Raw genomic sequence first — 24325 nt, 5'->3', positions numbered from 1 at the left:
TCCATGGTATTGACAGTGTGTGGTTTCGGACAGAGTAATGTATGTATTAACCTCTTCATGACGCCTGGGCGTGGTTGACCTATACACCACCCGAGGTAGACCAGCTTCACCTGTGCCAGGTATTGGGCAAATAATCCCTCTGATGCCAAGTTACGGTTAACTGGTATGCTTTACTGAGGTAGACCATGTGTTTAAGTCCATACAGCTCAGATTGGAGCTAAGGAAATGCAGGGTGAAGTTAGGGAAGCTTATCGGCTTGCTGGGACTTGTAGTTGCAATTATATTGACTGATACAGCCACGCTTGAATTTAGCACTTGACAAACTGACTTGACTGACTACTTGGACTGGACTTCAGAAGAATCCCCAATATGTTTAGTTCCTACCGTAAGGCTTTGACTTTCACCCACGGTGCAGTGGTTAACTTGTAGTAGTTGCGTGGTTGCTGGACTAGGCCTCAGGCCTCCTTCAGGAACACCAGACAAACTCCTCAGGTCCTCACTTCACTGTGCCTCAGCTCTACACTGAACTTTGAACTCCAGCTACAGTATATAAGGGGACAATATAGAGAGATCCCATTGACCAGATACGTCACCTGTTCACCTTGCATACTCCCCTGACAACAAAGGTCCTTAGCAACAATAAATCTCTTAAGGCAACAGTCCATAGTAAAACAATATATTAACTCTTATGAGTAATATAGAGAGTTCTGAGGAGAGGGGACCCATGATGGACATTGAGCAGCATCGGCCACACAGGATGGGCAGAAGTACAGAAGAGCACATGATTTCTGTACTGGGTCACCGCAAGTGTTTCTATCGGCCAATGGTTGCTTTCCCAGCATAAGGAACAGAATTTTTCTAACTTGGTGTCGAACCTTAACGTGTAACTAAGTGTGTAGCGCAATACCCCTTTAAAATTTAGCTTTTATTAGAGTCATATTACTATAATTTATAACCCATGAAACCAATCAAGTCTTTTGGGTGTGCATCAGTTCACAATAATATATCCTAATATATATGTCAGAATAGGGATATAGTTATGACCGGCCAAAACCTAGTCATAGATATATATATCCCTATTAATATCAACCAGGTGATGTACAAAAAGCTCTATAGTCTGCACAAATGTAACAGAGCCAGTGTAACAATATGCAATAGGTACAGCAAAAGTAGATAATAACACTTACAGTTATACGTCAAGTGCAGCAGGATAGACTGGTCAGCTTGAGGAGGTTATTGAGGTGGCCTCTGTTGGAATGATGGTATAAAAATATAAACCACACAATAATAATACTGTCCCTATAGTCACAGTCCTGTACTGGCCCTGCCTCACAGTGAAGGATGAGCCCCCACTTCAAGCGTTGACTGTCCGCTATATGACCCTATATCACCCTATCCGATAATAGAAATTGTCCCTAATGATGATGCATCACCACTCACAGACTAAAGATAAAATACAGTGCAATAATGTGCTCAAAAACAATAATGATACTAACAAAAGGTAAAACCATAAACTTCCTCTACACTTTTCCCCCCATTTTCAATGTTTTGGGGTTCCTCAGGAGGGAGAAAAATAGATAAGTTAGAAGCTATGTGAGAAGCTGATGAAATAGATGCTACAATGAGAACTCTCCATAGCTGAGGTGCACATAGATGCCGTGCTTCCATAACACTGGGAGCAGTAAATATCTTTTTATAGATAGATGGGGGAGGGATTAATTATAAGTCACACACCGGTATCTTCCCAGAATCCTGATGAAAAACACATATTCTGTCCAGTAAACCTATCGCTCTAATGTTGATGCCATGTGGGACACCATCCGAACGGAGTCCGGAAGTGTATATCATGCATGCGCTGAAGATCATGTCAGCGAGTTATCACCGGACATTACGTGCGTACCATTAGGCATGGCGCACGCGCACAAAATGTAATCTCTGCCGGATGTTAGCATGCGTTCCAAATACAGTTCCCCGGAAGTGACGTATGCGCGTCAGGAACTCCTGGGGTGGAACGCAAATAGAAACACATGTGTTAAAGTATGGAGGGTCGATATTCTGCAGGATGTGATGTATGCGTGCCATTTATTGGGGAACGCATATTGTCATGCAGGAAAGACTACTTAAAACATGATTTAAAAGAGTGATAATACCATCAGGCTGGATAATTAAATATAACCATAAAAGAGGGAATATATTGGTCAGTATAGCTTAAGGATTGTGGTAAGCTCGAAAGTGGCCTTATATATATAAATGATACCGGCCCACAAATCAATATACGGCATACCTAGAGAGTGTGTATATGTATATATATATATATATATATATATATATATATATACACATCCTGTAGATAGATAAAGTGTCGAACCTTGTTGCAATAAGATCTGTTTCTGGCATGCCCCACCACTGCAATATTTGATGGAAGATTTGTACATTCAAGTACTAGTCCCCTGACACAGGCGTTCTGATAACACATTGAGGGTTCGGACATAAACTGCAGCTAGATGAGGGAGGTTCTTTTTTGTCTATTAACAGATCAATTCCATTGCTTGGAGTAAAGGTTGAGATCTTGTTTCTCACTGTCTTTTTATATACAACACTGTTGTCATATTGTCCGAGCATATTCTCACTGCTCTGCCACAGACTAAAGGCACGAAATGTGGGAGCGCCAACTGAACCACTTTTTAGTTCTCTTAGATTTGACAAAATAAGGCTTTCCTGGAGGGGTCCAGGTACCCTGTACTGGAACTTCCTCCAGATGGGCTGGAGTTGCTGTTTCACATGCCCAAATCTTCCAACTAAATGGGGCACAAGCGTCACAGGGCCCAAGGGGCTGCCTCTGCAGTTGCTGACACATGGCCCATGTCCCATCTTCATTAGGGTTCTGATGGAAACAGCATAAGGCAAGAGATGGCGAACCTTTTTGAGCCCGAGTGCCCAAACCGTAATGCACACTTTTTTCCCCTCAAAGTGCCAGCACAGCAATATAAATCAGAATACTGAGGTTTAAGTTTAGAAAAAACAACTCATACAGTGTCCATAACTAATTAACATCTTTTGTTTTCAAAGAAGAACACAACAACTGTGCTGTGTGTTTGAGGGGTGCTGTGTGGGGGTCTGCTGTGTTTATGTAGGTGTGTGGGGGGATGGGGTGCTGTGTGTGTGGGGGGTAGGGGTTATGTGTGTGTGTTGGGGGGGGGGGGGGGGTTAGGGGTGCTGCAGGTTATTTATTTTTAATAAATTTAGAAATGCTCATTTATTTATTTTTAACAGTTATCCCCCCCCCCCCCCTCCTGCTCTCTTCTTCTTACCTTTGGAGAAGGAGGGGGAGGACACAGTCATATGATGGGGAATATACACTATAGGAGGGGCACCAGCTATATGAGGGGTACTGCTATATGAAATTCATGTAGCCCATGTTCCCCTCTCTTACTGCCCCTGTCCCCCTCTCATACAGCCTCTGTCCCCCTCTCATACAGCCCCTGTCCCCCTCTCATACAGCCACTGTCCCCCCTCATACAGCCTATGTTCCCCCTCATACAGCCCCTGTCCCCACTCATACAGCCCCTGTCCCCCTCATACAGCCTATGTCCCCCCTCATACAGCCTATGTTCCCCCTCATACAGCCTCTTTCCCCCATCATACAGCCCCTGTCCCCCCTCATACAGCCCCTGTCCCCCCTCATACAGCCTATGTTCCCCCTCATACAGCCCCTGTCCCCCTCATACACTCCCTGTCCCCCCTCATACAGCCCATGTTCCTCCTCCTACAGTGTATGTTCCCCCTCATACAGCCCCTGTCCCCCCTCATACAGCCCCTGTCCCCCCTCATACAGCCCATGTTCCCCCTCATACAGCCTCTGTTCCCCCTCATACACTCCCTGTCCCCCCTCATACAGCCCATGTTCCTCCTCCTACAGTGTATGTTCCCCCTCATACAGCCCCTGTCCCCCCTCATACACTCCCTGTCCCCCCTCATACAGCCCATGTTCCTCCTCCTACAGTGTATGTTCCCCCTCATACAGCCCCTGTCCCCCCTCATACAGCCCCTGTCCCCCCTCATACAACCCATGTTCCCCCTCATACAGCCTATGTTCTCCCTCATACAGCCTATGTTCCCCCCTCATACAGCCTTTGTCCCCCATCATACAGCCCCTGTCCCCCCTCATACAGCCCCTGTCCCCCCTCATACAGCCCCTGTCCCCCCTCATACAACCCATGTTCCCCCTCATACAGCCCCTGTCCCCCCTCATACAGCCCATGTTCCCCCTCATACAGCCCCTGTTCCCCCTCATACAGCCCCTGTCCCCCTCATACAGCCCATTTTCCCCCTCATACAGCCCATTTTCACCCTCATACAGCCCCTGTCCCCCCTCATACAGCCCCTGTCCCCCCTCATACAGCCTATGTCCCCCCTCATAAAGCCTATGTTCCCCCTCATACAGCCTATGTTCCCCCTCATACAGGCCCTGTCCCCCCCTAATACACTCCCTGTCCCCCCCTCATACAGCCCATGTTCCCCCTCATACAGCCTCTGTCCCCCATAATACAGCCCCTGTCCCCCCTCATACAGCCTATGCCCCCCCTCATACAGCCCCTGTCCCCCTCATACAGTCCCTGTCCCCCCCTCATACAGCCCATTCCCTTCATACATCTAATCCTCTCCTTGTCATTATTAAATATTCGAATATGAAATGGGGTGGAATAATCTTAATTCTCCCTCCCCATTTCAGGTACCTGGCCTGCACTCTGTTACTTCCTCCCACGCAGCTCCTGCTTTACCATAGAGCGCTGGGAGGAAGTGACTTCCTGTCACCTCACACCGGCGCACTGTACGGGAGCCGGCATCCACCGCAGGGCTGTGAAAGTGAAATGCGGTGCCGAGCCGCCGCCGCGTGATGCCGGGCATAGCCATCCTGGGAAGCCTGGCCGAGCTGCTGCATGAGCCGGTGACCGGTTAACCAAGTAATTGCCAGATTTGGTCAGATGGCGAACTATGGCCGCGTGCCACTATGGCCGCGTGCCCACAGAGGGGGCTCAGCGTGCCACCTGTTGCACGCGTGCCATAGGTTCGCCATCACTGGCATAAGGTGTCATCAGTAAATTGTGCCTCTGACGACTCAATTTCTTCTTTCCAGAGAATGAGAGAGTCATTTGGGAAGAATTTATTATGAATCACAGAAATGTCCTGGTTGTTGCTGGAATACAATATTATTCCCAATTTATTTTCCAGCCTAAATGCTGGAGCAAAGGGGGAGCCCAATAATTATTGTTCTGCAGGATGTCTAAAGACACAGCTTTTAACAACCAGTCATCTAGGTAAGGTGTCATTTCTAACCACTCAAACTGAGGGCTACCACTACCGCAATCACCACCTTTGTGAAGGTGTGGGGGAAAGAGATTCCAAAGGGCAGGACAGCAAACTGAAAATGTTTGACAGTGCTCCTAAGGGAGACAGTAATTCTTAGGTTTCTTTTGTGTTCCGGATGCATAGAAATATAAAAATATACTTCTTTTAGGTCTATAGTGTACAAAAAATCCCCTAGCTGCAGAACAATCGTAACTGAACGAATAGTCTCCATTCTGAAACTTTTCTTTGTTATGAAGTTGTTCAGGTATTGAAGGTCTATTATCAACCTCCAATCCCCATTTGGCTTTGGTACAAGAAACACTGGAGAATAAATCCCATATCTTCTTCTTTGGAGACCTCTTCCAGGGACTGTTTTGATAATCTTGGATACGGGATAAGCTTCATAGCTTAACCCACTGGTCAGGACCCACTGGTCAGGGTTATCAGGATTATCTCCTCCCAGTTTTTTATCAGACGTCGGAGGAAACTGCCTACTGGAATAGCCAAGCCAGGGGAATGTTGGTGTTCTACAGGGTGAATAAAGGGTTGACCTCTTTTCCTTGGGTGTCATGAGTGCGAGAAGCTGTTCTAAAATGGTACCCCTGACCTCTGTGAGATCTAGAATGAGATATGGACCCCCTGAACTGTCTGTCTACCTCTACCCCTGAAATATAGCTGGGAAAGACATTTGCCCTTTTTCTTGTCAAGTTCTGAACAAAAAAGTTTCCCTTGTTCATATGGAAGACCATAAATGGTTATATTTGGTTATATTTATATACTGGTTTCCCGTTCCCTGCCATCACTTTAAAGTCCACATCATCTGCTTCACACAATAATTCAGGCCCCCCCAATATCTATAAAACACATCTTTAGGAATAGTGGATACCTGGGAACCCGTATCAATGAGGGCCTCTAACTGCACCTCCTCCAAAATAACCTTCACATAAGGGAAGGGGGCAACGTACAGGGACAGTCCTGACTTGTTGTTGTATCTGGACCTAGTGATGATGCTCCTGAGGGGCGGTCCTCGACATCAGGGGATTCCTGTTTAAATCCCAACACTGACTTTTCTAATGTCTGGCTTTATTTCAATGATTGCAGAAGGGTCTCTGAGTTCCTGGAGGCCTCAAAGGGGGGAAATTAGGTGGATTGGCAGGACGGGGAGCAGGTTTTCTGGGTGGAAGTGTCTCTTGACTAGGTGGACTAGACCTGCTCGCTATTTCTTTAACGGCCTTAGTTAGCTGATCAATGTCCTGTCCTACACTCTGGAAGTCCGCGGGCACTGAACTTGTAGGGGCAGGTATGGATGCAAGATCAGGCGGTGAGGGTTATGCTGGCCTGGCAGAGACTCCTATCGTTTCAGTGGAGGGGGCACTAACTTCTTCTGCCTCTGACCCTGACTCAATAACTTTTATGGCCAATCTCTTAAAGGCAGGGAAAGATATGTGAGGGTTCTGCACTTCCAGCATTCTAAGTTGGGCCTTGTCCCATTTATTCTGTGCCCCGTCTATGAATCTGTCCATGAGCACCTTGTTGCCCTGCTCGGGCGTAATGCCATCTAACTTCTCTACATTTTTTAATGCATTTTGCAACCCTACAGCATTGGCCCGCAGGGTCTCACCTGGCTTCTGACATCTCTCGTACAGGCGTAGACGTACCTCAAATGGGGATTGAGACTCGAACACTTGGTATAGGCCCTCAAAAATCTGCTCCACTGTGGCCTTGTCAACAGCTGGCCAGGTGCGGACCTCTTCCAATGCAGATCCCTGTAGCTGTCCCGTGAGTAATTGCACTTGTTGGTTAAGGGGAAAAGAATAGAAAACAAAGAGAGTCTGTATCTTCTCCTTGAAGTCTCGCAGGGTGAAAGGATCCCCATTATAGGTAGGGAGCAGTGGATTCCCCAAGAAGACAGGTACGGCTAAAGGAGCTCCTAGGTTGTAACGTTGAACTGGAGGTGAAGAGGGCAACATTCTCCTTACAGACTGTGGTGACCCCTCTGGCGGGGTTGCAGGAGCACCACCATCCTGCGGGTCCGGTGGTGGTGGTCTAGGTGCTGACATCTTGTAGACTTGATTGGATACGCTGGCCCTAACAAGAGAAGTTTGAGTGCGCTGTCTTGAAGCTTGAGTGCGCTGTCTTGAAGCTTGAGTGCGCTAACGCTGCGGGCAATTAGGGTACGCTGGCCCTTTAGGATGGATCACAGCGTGCTGCAGCAATCTGTGCGGCTTGCTTTTGGGGTTTTTACTGGCCGCTGTGCTGTCCGGACCCTTGTCCCGATGTCTGCAGGGTCTCTGCAGCGGAGGTGCACTGTAGTGATGCGGGCGCAGCTGCCTGAGCTTTTGAATTTTGCTGCACCCGGAGGGCTTCCGGTTTGGTCCGGGCAAGAAATCCTTCCTACTAATTATAAGATTTGAGTTTAATAGTAACATGATTTGTAGGTTGAGCTTTATAACTCCAGGTTTTAGTGGCTGCTGGTTCTTTAGGCTTTGGCCTAGTTGAGATGAATGAAGATATGCTGAATGTGCTTGCTTTGGATCCAGGAGATAAGAGAGCAAATTTAGTGGCTATAGCCCCTTTTATAACAAGGGGGCTGGACTAATCCCATTGGCTGCAAAACCTGTAGGTCCTGAACCCAGAGAACTCTGGGTACATCACATGACATAATCACCTGACCCAGGAAGGTCCTAAATATCTGAACAACCATTATAGTATATCACATGACCTAGGTAGGTCCTATACATTTGTACAACCTCTATACACACATTGTACACTATACAGGAATACATTTATATGAGGCGACCAAGGGGCATGCCCTGCAGGAGAGCCCTGTGGAATGGAGGGACTCTAGCTGAGGGGACTTTAGACAGGTACAGGACAAGGTCCTGTACTGGGACACCACAGATAAAGGGTCTTAAACCTCTTTTATAAAATATGCATAAAGGTGAAAAACTGGATATTTCTCTGCGGCGCTGGACCAAAAAGGCGAAGGGAGACCAAGCTCTGGGTGATGAACAAACTGGCATTTATTATAGCACATACAACGCGTTTCAAGCCCGTAATGGGCCCTTCCTCAGGACAAGGTGACAGCACCTTGTCCTGAGGAAGGGCCCATTACGGGCTTGAAACGCGTTGTATGTGATATAATAAATGCCAGTTTGTTCATCACCAAGAGCTTGGTCTCCCTTCGCCTTTTTGGTCCAGCGCTGCAGTGAAATATCCAGTTTTTTACCTTTATCCAAACCTTATTACCGATGACTGATCCCAGTGACCGGGAGGATAGCGAGCTGCAGGACCATTGATTACCACTCTACATGCGATAAGAGGTGTTGTGCTCTCAGCGCAACACAACATGGTGAGTGGGATTCTTATATTTTATCTGGAATAATACTGTCAAACTGTACTTCACTAGGGGCGCGTGTCCTTTTTTTTGTTTTTTGTTCTTTTTTTCTTTCTTTTATAAAATAGACCCTTCTCACAGGGTGCTTCCATTCATTACGCATGATGTCAAATAGCGACTCTTTGAAGGCCCTATGCCCCCTAGAGGTTGATTCAGAAGCTTCCCTGGGATCAATATCATGGTCTCTTGACCAAATGGATCTTAAAGTCATTGGAAGACCTGGGTAGATGTGTCTGTTTCCTCTGACTCACAGAGGAATGTTTGGCTCTGACACCTATTGTATTACTATCCGTCTAGGAGCAAAGCATTACACTTTCAGCATATTAGGTGTCTACGCTTGGCTGTAACCTTATGGCCATCCTAGACAAGATCGCCAGACCTCGGAGAGGACATCTAAAAGAGAGGAAAAATGTGTTATTACAGAGCAAATTTTTCACAAAAAGATCTCTAATAATGCAACACATAGAGACAGACTGACTAAAATGAAGGAATTTTACTCCATAAGGACATAGGGCATACGGGTACGCCCTGACATCCTGGTAGTTAAGGACACAGTTACGCCTGTGTGAATTCTGGCACCCAACAACCCCCCCATATCGTCAATTTGCGGCGAATCCAGGTCAATTGGGTCCCCGGTGACCCAAAAAAAAAAAAGGGTGATAGGTGCTGTCCGACACTGCACCATTCACCCTTTAGCAGCAGGAGTGAGGTGGCACTGATGCCACCTCACGATCAGGACGCCTGCTGTGGGAGTGTCCTTAATGGCACCCACTCCTCCGCTACTCGGGAGGGTGAAAGCGGGTGCCGAGAGTCCTCACTTGGATCTGGAGCCCCCGATCCCTGGCATCGGCAGCAGGATTGGGGCCCCAGGAGCCAAGCGATGGTAGGTGGGCAGGAGGATGGGCAGAAGGACAAGCGCAGCAGCAGGAGGTAAGGCCGTGCCTTCTGCTGTTGCCTAGCAACAACTCCCAGCATGCACAAAAGGGCATGCTTGAAGTTGTTGTTATGCAAAACAGCAGAAGGCACAAATACAACTCCCAGCATGCCCTTTGGTAGTTTGTGCATGCTGGGGGTTGTAGTTATGCAACAGCTGGAGGCACATTTTTTTCGATGAAAAAATTGCCTCCAGCAATTGCATAACTACAACCCCCATCATGCACAAAATACCAAAGGGCATGCTGGGAGTTGCAGTAGTTTGCTCCAGCTGTTGCATAACTACAAGTCCCAGCATGCCCTTCGGCTGTAAGTGCGTGGGGAGAGTTGTAGTTTTGCAACAGCTGAAGGCACACTGGTTGCGAAACACTGATTTTGTTACCTAACTCAGTGTTTCGCAACCAGTGCACCTCCAGCTGTTACAAACTACAACTCCCAGCATGCATGGGCAGCCAAAGGGCATGCTGGAAGTGTTAGTAGTATCCTAACCACTGACAGACCATACATGCTGGGAGTTGTATTTTTGCAACAGCTGGAGGCACACTGGTTGCGAAACATTGAGTTAAGTAACAAACCCTGTGTTTTGCAACCAGCCAGTGTGCCTCCAGCTGTTGCTAAAGGGATACTCCGGTGGAAACCTTTTTTCTTTTAAATAAACTGGTGCCAGAAAGTTAAACATATTTGTAAATTACTTCTATTAAAAAATCTTAATCCTTCCACTACTTATTAGCTGCTGAATGCTACAGAGGAAATTCCTTTATTTTTGGAACACTGATGACATCACGAGCACAGTGCTCTCTGCTGACATCTCTGTCCATTTTAGCAACCGTGCATAGCAGATGTATGCTAAGGGCAGCATGGTGGCTTAGTGGTTAGCACTGGGGCCTTGGGTTCAAATCCCACTAAGGACAACAATAAATAAATAAATAAATAAAGACTTATTATTATAATAACGTCAGCAGAGAGCACTGTGCTCGTAATGTCATCAGAGAGCATTCCAAAAAGAAAAGAAATTCCTCTGTAGTATTCAGCAGCTAATAAGTACAGGAAGGATTAAGATTTTTTAATAGAAGTAATTTACAAATCTGTTTAACTTTCCGGAGCCAGTTGATTTAAAAGAAAAAAGGTTTTCACCGGAGTACCCCTTTAACTACAACCCCCAGCGTGCATGGGCAGCCAAAGGGCATGCTGGGAGCCTTTGTAGCATGCTTCCAGCTGTTGCATAACTACAAGTCCCAGCATGCCCTTCGACTGTTGTGCATACTGGGAGTTGTAGCTTTTTTTTGTTACCTAACTCAGTGTTTCGCAACAAGTGTACCTCCAGCTGTTGCAAACTACTACTTCCAGCATACACTGACAGACCGTACATGCTTGGAGTTGTAGTTTTGCAACAGCTGGAGGCACACTGGTTGCGAATCACTGAGTTAAGGAACAAACTCTGTGTTTTGCAACCAGTGTGCCTCCAGCTGTTGCATAACTACAACCCCCAGCATGCACGCCATGCAGTCAAAGAGCATGTTGGGAGTTGTAGTTTTGCAACAGCTTGAGGTCCCCCCCCCTATACATGGTACATTCACATGGGTGAGTTTCTTGCTGCAAGTTTGAGATGCAGCAAATTTGCCGCTGCAGCTCGAACTCCCAGCGGGAAGCTCGCTGAAAACCCCGGATGTGAGAATGTACCCTAAAAACACTACACTACACTAAGACATAGTAAAGGGTAAAACACTACATATACCCCTACACAGTTAAGCCCTCCCCCCAATGAAAATGAAAAACGGAGCCCTGACGTATTTTAAGGCAACAGTTTAGTGCCTCATATGGGGTAATTCCTCCTTTTACCTCTTATGAAAAGTTAAGTTGGGGTCTACTCCAGCATGTTATTGTAAAAAAAATAAAAATATTTACAGTAACATGCTGGTGTTGCCCCATACTTTTCATTTTCATAAGAGGTAAAAGGGAAAAAAAGACCCCCAAAATTTGTAACACAATTTCTCCTGAGAACGGAAATCTCCCATATGTGGACGTAAAATGCTCTGCGGGTGCACAACAAGGCTCAGGAGTGAGGGCCATGTACATTTGACGGTAGGCTGATCATTACAGCAGTTATGACATAAACACAGAAAAACTACACCCCACACGGAATGTAATAAGGGGTATAGTGAGCCTTAACACCCCACAGGTGTTTGAAGAATTTTCGTTAAATTAGAAAATGAAAAATTTGTATTTTTTTCACCAAAATACTGGTGTTATCCCAAATTTAGGATTTAGGAAACAGGAAAAAAGCCTCCCAACATTTGTATATAAATACCCCATGTGTGGACGTTAAGTGCTCCGCGGTGTACTACAATGCTCAGAAGAGAAGGAGCGCCATTGGGCTTTTGGAGAGAGAATATGTCTGGAATTGAAGGCCATGTGCATTTACAAAGCCCCCATGGTGCCAGAACAGTGGACCCCCCCCACACACACACACACACACGTGACCCCATTTGGAAACTACACCCCTCACGGAATGTAACAAGGGGTGCAGTGAGCATTTACACCCCACTGATGTCTGACAGGTTTTTTGAACAGTGGTCCATAAAAATGAAAAATAAAGTTTTCCATTTACACAGCCCACTTCCAAAATTCTGTCAACTGCCAGTGGGGTGTAAATGCTCAGTACACCTCATTCCGTAAGGGGTGTAGTTTCAGAAATAGGGTCACAAGTGGGGGGTACACTGTTCTGGCACCTTGGTGGCTTTGTAAATGCACGTGGCCCCCAACTTCCATTCCAAACAAATTCTCTCTCCAAAAGCCCAATGGCGCTCCTTCTCTTCTGAGCATTGTAGTTTGCCCACAGAGCACTAACATCCACACATGGGATATTTCCATACTCAGAAGAAATGGGGTAGCAAATTTTGGGGGGCTTTTTCTCGTATAACCTCTTGTAAAAATTGTAAATATAGAAAAAAAAACATTTTTGTGAAAAAATTCATTTACACATCCCACTTTACCGGAAAGTTGTCAAACACCTGCGGGGTGTTGAGGCTCAATGTATCCCTTGTTACATGCCTTGAGGGGTGTAGTTTCCAAAATAGTATGCCATGTGTTTTATTTTTTATTTTTAGTTTTGCTGTTCTGGCACCATAGGGGCTTCCTAAATGCGAGATGCCCCCCAAAAACCATTTCAGCTAAATTTGCTTTCAAAAAGCCAAATGTGGCTCCTTCTCTTTGTAGTGCACCTGCAGAGCATTTTACATCCTAACATGGGGTATTTCCATACTCAGAAGAGATGGGGTTACAAATTTTCTTTTATTACCTCTTGTAAAAATTGTAAATTTTGGGGAGAAAGTGCATTTTAGTGTAAAAAATTATTTTTCATTTACACTTCCGACTTTACCGAAAACTCGTCAAACACCTGTGGGGTGTTAAGGCTCACTGTACCCCTTTTTACGTGCTATGAGGGGTGTAGTTTCAGAAAAATTCACTCTCCAAAATCCCATTGTCGCTTCTGAGCCCTGTAGTGCACCCACTGAGAACTTTACGTTCACATATGAGGTATTTCCTTACTCAAGAGAAATTGGGTTACACATTTTGGGTGGCATTTTCTCCTTTTACTCCTTGTAAAAATTCAAAAACTGGGTCTACAATAACATTTTCTCCTTCACTTTGCTGCTATTCCTGTGAACCACCTAAAGGGTTAACAACCTCTCTGAATGTCATTTTGAATACTTTGAGGGGTGCAGTTTTTGTAATGGGGTAATATATGGGGTATTTCTAATATGAAGGCCCTTCAAATCCCCTTCAAAACTTAACTGGTCCCTGAAAAATTGGAAAATTGCTGCTATACTTTGAAGTTCTCTGATGTCTTCCAAAAGTAAAAGCATGTCAATTTTTATGATGCAAATATAGTAGACATATTGTATTTGTGAATCAATATATAATTTATTTGGTATGTCTATTTTCCTTACAAACAGAGAGCTTTAGTTAGAAAAATGCAAAAATGTTATTTTTTTCATGAAATGTTAGAATTTTTCACCAAGAAATGATGCAAGTATCGACCAAAATGTACCACTACGTTAAAGCAGAATGTCACGAAAAAACATGAATCAAATTCAATTGTTGCAAAACTATAACTCCCAGCATGCACTGACAGACCATGCATGCTCGGAGTTGTAGTTTTGCAACAGCTGGATGTACACTGGTTTGGAAACATTAAGTTTGGTTGCAAAACACTTGAAAGTTTATTACTTAACTTAGTGTTTCCAAACCAGTGTGCCTCCAGCTGTTGCAAAACTACAACTCCCAGCATGCACGGACAGCCAAAGGGCATGCTTGGAGTTTGCAACAGCTGGATGTTTGCCCCCTCCCCCCAATGTGAATGTACAGGGTACACTCACATGGGCGGAGGTTTACAGTGAGTGCTGCAAGTTTGAGATGGCGCAAATTTTACGCTACAGCTCAAACTTCCAGCGGCAAACTTGCTGTGAACCTCTGCCCATGTGACTGTACCCTAAAAACACTACACTACACTAACACTAACCTAAAATAAAAAGTAAAAAACACTACATATACACATACCCCTACACAGCCCCCCTCCCCAAAAAGAATGAAAAACGTCTGGTACGCTACTGTTTCCAAAACGGAGCCTCCAGCTGTTGCAAAATAACAACTCCCAGTATTGCCGAACAGCCATTGACTGTCCAGGCATGCTGGGAGTTTTGCAACAGCTGGAGGCACCCTGTTTGGGAATCATTGGCATAGAATACCGCTATGTCCACCCCTATGCAAATCCCTAATTTAGGCCTCAAATGCGCATGGCGCTCTCTCACTTTGGAGCCTTGTCGTATTTCAGGGCAACAGTTTTGGGACACATATGGGGTATCGCCGTACTCGGGAGAAATTGCCTTACAAATTTTGGGGGGCTTTTTCTTCTTTAACCCCTTATGAAAAGGTGGGGTCTACACCAGCATTTTAGTGTAAAAAAATAATTTTTTTACACTGACATGCTGGTGTTGCCCTATACTTTTCATTTTCACAAGAGGTAAAAGGGAAAAAAGACCCTCTAAATTTGTAATGCAATTTCTCCCGAGTACGGAGATACCCCATATGTGGGCGCAAAGTGCTCTGGGGGCGCACAACAAGGCCCAGAAGGGAGAGTGCGCCATGTACATTTGAGGTGATTTGCACAGGGGTGGCTGATTGTTACAGCAGTTCTGACAAACCCAAAACAATAAATATCCATATGTGACCCCATTTTGGAAACTACACCCTCACGGAATGTAATAAGGGGTGCAGTGAGAATTTACACCCCACTGGCGTATGACAGATTTTTGGAACAGTGGTCTGTGAAAATGAAAAATAAAATTTTTCATTTGCACAGTCCACTGTTTCAAATATCTGTCAAACGTCAGTGGGGTGTAAATGCTCACTGCACCCCTTATTAAATTCCATGAGGTGTGTAGTTTCCAAAATGGGGTCACATGTGGGGGGGTCCACTGTTCTGGCACCATAGGGGCTTCCTAAATGGGACATTCCCCCCAAAAACCCTTTCAGAAAAACGTTCTCTCCAAAATCCCATTGTCGCTCCTTCTTTTCTGAGCCCTCTACTGCGCCCGCTGAACACTTGACATACACATATGAGTTATTTCCTTACTCCAGAGAAATTGGCTTACAAATTTTAGGGTGATTTCTCTCCTTTTACCCCTTGTAAAAATTCAAAAATTGGGGCTACAAGAACATGCGAGTGTAAAAAATGAAGATTTTGAATTTTCTCCTTCACTTTGCTGCTATTCCTGTGAAACACCTAAAGGGTTAAAACACTTACTGAATGTCATTTTGAATACTTTGGGGGGTGCAGTTTTTATAATGGGGTCATTTATGGGGCATTTCTAATATGAAGACCCTTAAAATCCACTTCCAACCTGAACTGGTCCCTGAAAAAGTACGATTTTGAAAATCTTGAGAAAAATTGGAAAATTGCTGCGGAACTTTGAAGCCCTCTGGTGTCTTCCAAAAGTAAAAACTTGTAAATTTTTTGATGCAAACATAAAGTAGACATATTGTATATGTGAATCAATATGTAATTTATTTGGAATATCCATTTTCCTTTAAAGCAGAGACTTTCAAAGTTAGAAAAATGCTAAATTTTCAAAATTTTCATGAAATTTTTAGATTTTTTTACCAAGAAAGGATGCAAATATTAGTTCAATTTTACCAATAACATAAAGTAGAATATGTCACGAAAAAACAATCTCGGAATCAGAATCATAACTAAAAGCATTCCAGAGTTATTAATGCTTAAAGTGAAAGTGGTCAGATTTTCAAAAAATGCCCAGGTCCTGAAGGTGAAAATGGGCTGGGTCATGAAGGGGTTAAAGGGGTATTCCAGGCAAAACCTTTTTTTTTTTTATATATATCAACTGGCGCCGGAAAGTTAAACAGATTTGTAAATTACTTCTATTAAAAAATCTTAATCCTTCCAATAGTTATTAGCTTCTGAAGTTTTCTGTCTAACTGCTCAATGATGATGTCACGTCCCGGGAGCTGTGCATGATGGGAGAATATCCCCATAGGAACTGCACAAGTGAGTCATCAGAGAGCAGTTAGACAGAAAACAACAACTCAACTTCAGAAGCTAATAACTATTGGAAGGATTAAGATTTTTTAATAGAAGTAATTTACAAATCTGTTTAACTTTCCGGAGCCAGTTTTGGCCTGGAATACCCCTTTAAGGTGAAAATGGGCTTGGTCCTTAAGGGGTTAAATAGCAGAATCAAATGCCCTTTACCTAGAAACATCACTAGTACTTTAAAAGCTAATAGTAGCATTATTCTTGCTGCAACTTAAGAGGAGATAAAAAAAAAAAATATGGCTAATAAAGTCTAACAAAATCCCCCAAACTTTAAAATATTTTATTAAAATGTTTTCAATTTTTACATCAGACCCCTGATACTCCCGCAGTACTGGAGGGAAATTAGGATGCAGATGATGGCCATGGCTCATTGTGACTTTAAGTGCCCTTTCGTTCTAATAATCAGTGAGTGACCTGATATCACCGATTTCACAATTGTAATTTCACATACCAAAATTTTTATTTTTTTAAGATGAAAAGATCACATCTTTGAGAAGATTACCAATTTTACCCATGTTAAAGGTACCATCATTTAATGTTTTGCAGTGGTGTGTGCACAGGGTCTACAGGCCAAGGATAAGACAGGATCCAGTGATCCATATGTTACAGTACAAGTTGGAAAAACAAAGAAAAGAACAAAGACCATCTATGGAAATCTTAACCCTGTATGGGAAGAGAACTTTCATTTGTAAGTATGTATGAATTAACCAAGTTGTATATTTGTATCACAAAAACTGTCCTTTCACTTGTTTGTGTCACATGCCTGAATTCTATAAGGCTATAAAGGTTATAAGGTTATATTTACTTAAGGGCTTTTCTGGAAGAAACGTTTAAAGAGGCAATTCAACAGAAGTTTTTTTTTTTTGTTTGTTTTTTAAACTGTGCTCATTCTGTGCTATATATAATTATTTGCTATTTACTTTCAGTGGTCCCTCAGTGCCTCCAGTATCCTGCTCCGATTCCAGGTGTGATCATCTTCCTGCTTCCCAGGCCCAATATGTCACACTGCAGCTCAGCAAATCACTGGCCGCAGCATCGTCTAACCTCTGCCAGTGATTAACTGAGCGATAATATTACATATAGGGCTCAGGCACTAGGAAGAAATACGGCCCCTGTGCCCAATATGTCACATTGCCTCTCATTTAAACACTGGCTGAGGTGGGATACCACTCCAAACACTGATTCGCTGAGCTGCAGCGTACTAAGTTGGGCTCAGGAAGCAAAAAGAGGATTGCATAAGTAACCGGAGCAGGAGATCGGAGGCACCGATGGAGGTGAGTAGAGATTTATTTTTTTGTATATATTACAGAATGAGCATTGTCTAAAAAAACAAAAAAAAAACTCCCCTTTAACCCCTTAACGACCACAGATGTAAATGTACGTCCTGGTTTGGCGGGACTTCCCGCACCAGGACGTACATTTACGTCCTGTGTATGATCGCGAGCATCGGAATGCGGGGGCCGGGGACCCACTGGTAATGGCCGACATCCGCGATCGTGCGGATGTCCGCCATAACCCCTCAGATGCCGTGATCAATACAGATCACGGCATCTGCGGCAGTGCTGCACTTTGAATGGATGATTGGATCGCCCACATCGCTGCCGCGGCGATCCGATCATCCAGAGTAGCAGCCGGAGGTCCCCTCACCTTGCTCCGGCCGTCTCCCGGGGTCTTCTGCTCTGGTCTGAGATCGAGCAGACCAGAGATCAACGATAATACTGAGCAGTGCTGTGTCCTATACATAGCACTGAACAGTATTAGCAATCAAAGGATTGCTATAGATAGTCCCCTATGGGGACATAAAAAGTGTAAAATAAAAGTTGCAAAATGTAAAAATAAAAAGTAAAAAAAAAAGTGAAAAATACCCTTTCCCAATAAAAATGAAAATTGTAAGTTTTTCCCATTTTACTCCCAAAAAGCTTATTTTTTTTTATTATAAACATATTTGGTATTGCCGCATGCATAAATGTCCGTACTATCAAAATATAATGTTAATTATCCCGTACGGTGAATGACGTAATCTTAAAAAAATAAATAAATAAAAAAAAGGCCAAAAATGCAGGTTTTTGTCACATTTTATTACAAAATATATTTTTTTAAATGATCTAAAAGTTTTATTATGCAAATGTGGTATTGATAAAAAGTACAGATGATGGCGCAAAAAATGAGCCCTCATACCGCCCTATATATGGAAAAATGAAAAAGTTATAGGTTGTCAAAATAGGGCGATTTTAGGTTACTGATTTTGTACAAAAAGTTTTAGATTTTTTTTAAGTGGTACAAAAATATAAAAGTATCTAGCCATGGGTATCATTTTAATCGTATTGACCCACAGAACAAAGAACACATGTCATTTTTACAGTAAAGTGTATAGTGTGAAAAAAAAAACTCCAAAATGTGCAAAATTGTGGTTTTCATTTAAATTTCTTCCCTAAAAAAATGTTGTTGGGTTCGCCTTACATTTTATGGTAAAATGAGAGGTTTCATTACAAAGTACAATTGGTCACGCAAAAAACAAGCCCTTATATGGGTCTGTAGATATATAAAGGAGTTATGGATTTTAGAAGGCGAGGAGGAAAGAACGAAAACGCAAAAATTAAATTTACATACCTTTGCCTGGTCCTTAAGGTTAAAATGGGCTTGGTCCTTAAGGGGTTAATGTGGGCCTGTTTACTATTATAATTTTCCCAAGTCAGTTGACCCTGTAAAAAAATGCAACATGATAAGTAGTTTACATGTGTGTAACTCCTGTACTTAAAGGAAATCTGTCACTGATGACAATGGACTTACCTTATCCTGGTCCGTGGCGAGGGGTCTCCTATGATCTCCTCCGTTAGCTCCGGGCATCGGCTTGGGGCACGGACGGAGCTTAATGACATCACCGCTGCTTTTCCCAGGACCTGGGACCCAGCAGAGAGCAGCAGCGGTGATGTCATTAAGCTCCGCCCATGCCCCAAGCAGCTGCTGCTTTCTGCTGGGTCCCGGGTCCAGCAGCGGTGACGTCATTAAGCTCCACCCGTGCCCTAAGCCGATGCCCCGCAGCTGGAGCTAACTGAGGAGATTACAGGAGATCCCCACCACGGACCAGGACAAGCAAAGTACCTTTGTCATCAGTGTTACCTGCACTACTTGTTGGTACCAACAGGTTAGTGCAAGTGACACTGATAACAGATTTTCTTTAATACATCCATATTTGTTTCTGCAGCCTATTGAACAAAAACTGGAACAATACTGAGCTTCCTTGCTTATTACAGGAGGCAATGTAAACTTAAACGGGCACTCCGCCCCTAGACATCTTATTCCCTATCAAAAGGAGCGAACTTCAGTCACGCCTCCTCCCATAGACTTGCATTGAGGGGGCGGGCCATGAGGTCACGAGGGGGTGGGGAGGTGACATCACGATACTCCGGCCCCTGTATCGCCCGTCATTAGGCATGGAGTTTGCTCTGTGCGTCTGATGACAGGGGGTGCTGCAGGAGAGATCACGGGGGTTCCCAGCGGCGGGACCCCCGCGATCAGACATCTTATCCCCTATTCTTTGGATAGGGGATAAGATGTCAAGGCGCGGAGTACCCCTTTCAAATAGTATAAAACAAAAATGTAGCCAGCATCTAAACCCAATACACGGGTGCACGCTGCTGTGGCAAGTACAAGACATGGAAAAAAAAGAAAATGGCAGCAGCACACTTGGTCAACAAAATGGAGGCAATTTTTCAAATAGTAGTCTCATGCAAAAAATGTATCCCCTAGTGCTGCCTCCCCCCGCGATCTTCTGTATGGAGCCCCGGCTCTCCCCTGGAGCAGTGCGTCACGACCCTCGCCCAAAGCGAGGGCCGTCACCCCCCCTCTCATATACAGTATCTCTATGGTAGAGCCGAAGATAGCTGAACAATAGCTCTCCCATAGAGATATATGGAGGGGGCGTGGTGGCCCCCGCTTCGTACGGGGGTCGTGACGCGCCGCTCCAGGGGAGAGCTATGGCTCTGTACAAGAGAGAGGGGGCCCCAGCGCTCAGACCCCCCTCAATCTAAAATGAATGCCCTATCCTGCCGATAGGGGATATATGTTTTTTTGCATGAGACTACTCCTTTAAATGTAGAGTTTATGTGGACCAACATTCTGTGTCACCATATTAAGTTATACTATCACATTTAGAAAGATTTCAGGAAAAAAGAAGATTTACTAGGAGGCTGCCACTAAATTAAAAAGGAATTGTTCTCCTCCTCAGCAGGATACACCCACTGGCACTGAGCTAACACAGGTCTGGAGTCTAGAGCTTGGCATCTTTACTAACCTCACTTTTTAAATATAAAGAGATTGAGTGGCTACACACTAAAATGGATAAAATTCGGGTCTGTACCGAGATACTGAGTTACACTATACCCAATAGTACCAAAGGGATGTGCAATCAAAACATAGCTGAAATTCTGATCTCGAGGTGCAGAAAGAATTAAGAAGTTAAAACTATAACAGAATAGGATGTAGCTGGTTTTTCTATAATCACATGTTTTTTTTTTATTAATGATAAAAATAATATAAAAAGCATATATCAAAAGCTGGAATCCGAGCAGGGCCCTTGCTACAGATTCAAATTATATATATGTAAGCAATAGAACGATAAAAAGGCAATAGAAAAAATTTAACAGTGTGAAATGCCCCCTTGACTGACTAAGAGTCAGTTAGTCTCAATTAAAATTGCATAAGAATTTGTGGTGTCCCGGTACAGGACCTTGTCCTGTCCCTTTCCTAAGTCCCCTTAGTTAGAGTTCCTCCATTCCACAGGGCTCTCCTGCAGGGCTTACCCCTTGCTCACCTCGTATAAGGCATTGTAAGTGTATTGTGTATATTGTTATTTATGTATAAAGTTGTGTATAAAGTTGTACAAATGTATAGGACCTTCCTGGGTCATGTGATACTGTCATTGATGTACCCAGAGTTCCCTGGGTACAGGACCTACAGGCTTTACAACCAATGGGATTAGTCCAGCCTCCTTAGTATATAAGGGGCTGTAGTCTCTAAATTCTCTGTCTTGTTCCTGCACTCTCTTCTCTCTTGGGACCTGGACATGAAAGCAAGTACAATGAGCATATCTCAATTCATCTCACCTAGGCCAAAGCCTAAGGCCACCACAAAACCGGGAGTTCTTAAGCTCCATCTACAAATTCCTAGTGACTACTATTCAACTCAAATCATATAGTTAGTAGCACAGTGGCCTGCTTAAATCTCAAGACTACTAGTCCCAGCAAAGCCTGTGAGGTATCCTGCATCCTGTTTACCTTTAAGAGAAACTGTTTAACTGTAAATACTGTTGCACAAGAAGTTTAAGTAAAAGTTCCAATTATCTCATAAATCCTGCTGTGGACATTCCATTTATTTTCCTGCTGTTTTTGGGCCGGTTGTCGGCAGGGCCTCATTCAGAAAACAACCGCACCTTGGTGTCACAACAAATCAAGGGTTAAAACCACCAGACCCTGTAACATCATTGCCTCACCCAGTCACCACAAATTAATGTAGGCAGTGTGACTAATAAGGTTGCATAATGAATATCTCAATATTAACAGTCTCGGATTGTATCTATGTCACAGATCCAAAGAATAATTCTTAGTAACAGAAATACCGCTGAGATATAAAACTGGCGTCCGTGCTGTGGGTTCCCCATGTTGGCATGGGTAGGTCCCGGCCTAGGGAACGTAATACCTGTGGTTCCAGAAGGTCACCCGCGATCGTTGGTGAGAATCAGCAGTATTGGGGATCGTTGCTAGATTGCGCTGGTTGTAAGTGCAGCGTGGAAGTGCCGGCTTTCTCTGCTGATCATTGGCATGGATTGGCGTACGGCTCACGGTGATAGAAGTGGGGCAGCTGAGATAGTGCTGGCACTGATGATCCAGGTGTCCCTCATGCGGCTGTTAGAGCTTGAGAAGCTCAAACACACACGGCGGTGGTGCCGGTTTGGGGAGACTGCAGCACTTTGCGAGGGATAGACTCAAAGGTAGGTAAATGTAGAGAGGTGGAATACTGGTCAAAGTAGTAGGGTGGATAATGCCAGAGGTCCCAGAACACATCTGGCATTATCTACCCTACTAGTTTGACTAGTTTTGCCCCTTTCTGCATTTACCTACCTTTGAGTCCATCCCTCGCAAGCGCCTCAGTCTCCCCAAATCGAGACCACCGCCGTGTGTGTTTGAGCTCCTCAAGCTCTAACTGCCACATGATGACGCCTGGATTATCAGTGCCAGCACTATCTCAGCTGCCCCACTTCTGTCACCTCGAGCCGGATGCCAATCCGTGCCAGTGAGCAGCAGAGAAAGCCGCGTTGCAACAAACATCCACGCTGCACTTACAACCAGCGCAACCTAGCGATATCCATTTCTAGCAACGATCCACAATATCGCTGATTCTCACCAACGATCCCCGCTGACCTCCTGGAACCACAGGTATTACGTTCCCTAGGCCGGGAATTACCACAGCACGGACACAAGTCTTATATCAAAGCGGTATTTCTGTTACTAAAACTTATTCTTTGGATCTATGACATAGATACAATCCAAGACTGTTAATATTGAGATATTCATTATGCAGCCTTATTAGTCACACTGCCTGCATTCATTCTTATGCAATTTTAATTGAGACTAACTGACTCTTTGTCCAGCAAGGGGGCATTTCACACTGTTCAATTATTTCTATTACCTTATATGTTGTGACCAATTCTATTCTTAAATCAAAGTCAAAGTGTTTATTCACACTTGAGAGTACAGCAAACAGTCTTTGAACTCAGAACAAAAAGGAAAACACAGCACAGTCCACCTGACTTTCCTTGGTGTTAGTTCACACCCGATTTCGTGCCATGCGGCACTCAGCAAGACTGTTCCTAGCCTCCAGCAAGGCTGTATTAGCAGCTTCCACTCTTAGAGCATTCAGAGTGCACACATTTCACACACAGCTTCCACATGCCCTGTGAGCTGCAAAAGGTCAGTCCCCCACAGCTGGTAAAACAGCCTCACTTTAAGACCAGCAAAAGCCGACCTGGATTATGGGGAATTACCCCCACCCTTCACTTGGTCATTCACGGTAAGAGCCATCCCGAAATAGCCTTAAAGGGGTATTCCTGGCCAAAACTTTTTTTTATATATCAACTGGCTCCGTAAAGTTAAACAGATTTGTAAATTACTTCTATTAAAAAATCCTAATCCTTCCAATAGTTATTAGCTTCTGAAGTTGAGTTGTTGTTCTCTGTCTAACTGCTCTCTGATGACTCACGTCCCGGGAACTGTGCAGTTCCTATGGGGATATTCTCCCATCATGCACAGCTCCTGGGACGTGACATCATCATTGAGCAGTTAGATAGAAAACTTCAGAAGCTAATAACTATTGGAAGGATTAAGATTTTTTAATAGAAGTAATTTACAAATCTGTTTAACTTTCCGGAGCCAGTTGATATATATAAAAAAAGGTTTTGCCTGGAATACCACTTAGTGTCAGACTGCCTCGCAGTACAGACACTGAAAAATAACGGCTCATACCTCACCAAAGCCAGGAGCTTTGGTGACACGTAGCGTCCATCGACCATCCCTTTCACCTTCTCGCAATATATAAATACAGGGACCCCCGACTTACGATGGCTCCGACATATGATCATTTCAACATACGATGGCCTCTCAGAGCCCATCATATGTTGAAGGCAGCATCGACATACGATGCTGCTGTGTGTCGGGGCCAACGTACAAACAGCTATCTGACAGCGCTGACAACTTCACCAACTGACAGATAGTTGTTTAATGTGCCCCGTGCGCCCCGTTCTGCCTCCTGTTACTCACATGCTGTCCTGCTAACTCACGCAGGCTTCCACTGTGAGCTCCGTGTAAGCCCCCCCTGTGCAGCCATAGCCAATAGCCTGCAGCATCTTGCAGCAGGCATCCAATGAGCTGCTGGCTGCCCTCCCCTTCCTTTCCTATGGAGCTGTAGTCGGCAGGATCGTAATGGAAGACATTCTGTCCCCCCTGAAGGCATTTAAAGAGTACCTGTCATCATCTAAA

The 24325-nt window shown here is 44.4% G+C and overlaps 1 protein-coding gene and 1 long non-coding RNA gene across 18 annotated transcripts in view; one reads left to right on the top strand and one right to left on the bottom strand.

Moving 5' to 3' along the window:
• Positions 1-542, bottom strand: part of LOC130368687 (uncharacterized) — a 107568-nt gene extending 107026 nt beyond the window's left edge. Inside the window, exon 1 of the long non-coding RNA XR_008892536.1 lies at positions 385-542. This is a non-coding gene — a long non-coding RNA (uncharacterized LOC130368687). The remainder of the gene's footprint in view (positions 1-384) is intronic.
• Positions 1-24325, top strand: part of UNC13A (unc-13 homolog A) — a 701496-nt gene that overhangs the window by 330159 nt on the left and 347012 nt on the right. For all 17 annotated transcript variants that reach the window (XM_056572580.1, XM_056572660.1, XM_056572589.1 and 14 more), the window contains one exon: positions 16839-16980. In XM_056572580.1, coding sequence (XP_056428555.1) covers positions 16839-16980 — 142 coding nt within the window. The remainder of the gene's footprint in view (positions 1-16838; positions 16981-24325) is intronic.

This window comes from Hyla sarda, chromosome 1 (assembly GCF_029499605.1).
Source record: "Hyla sarda isolate aHylSar1 chromosome 1, aHylSar1.hap1, whole genome shotgun sequence".
NCBI classification, from domain to species: Eukaryota; Metazoa; Chordata; class Amphibia; order Anura; family Hylidae; genus Hyla; species Hyla sarda.
This window is presented reverse-complemented; position numbering and strand designations above follow the sequence as displayed.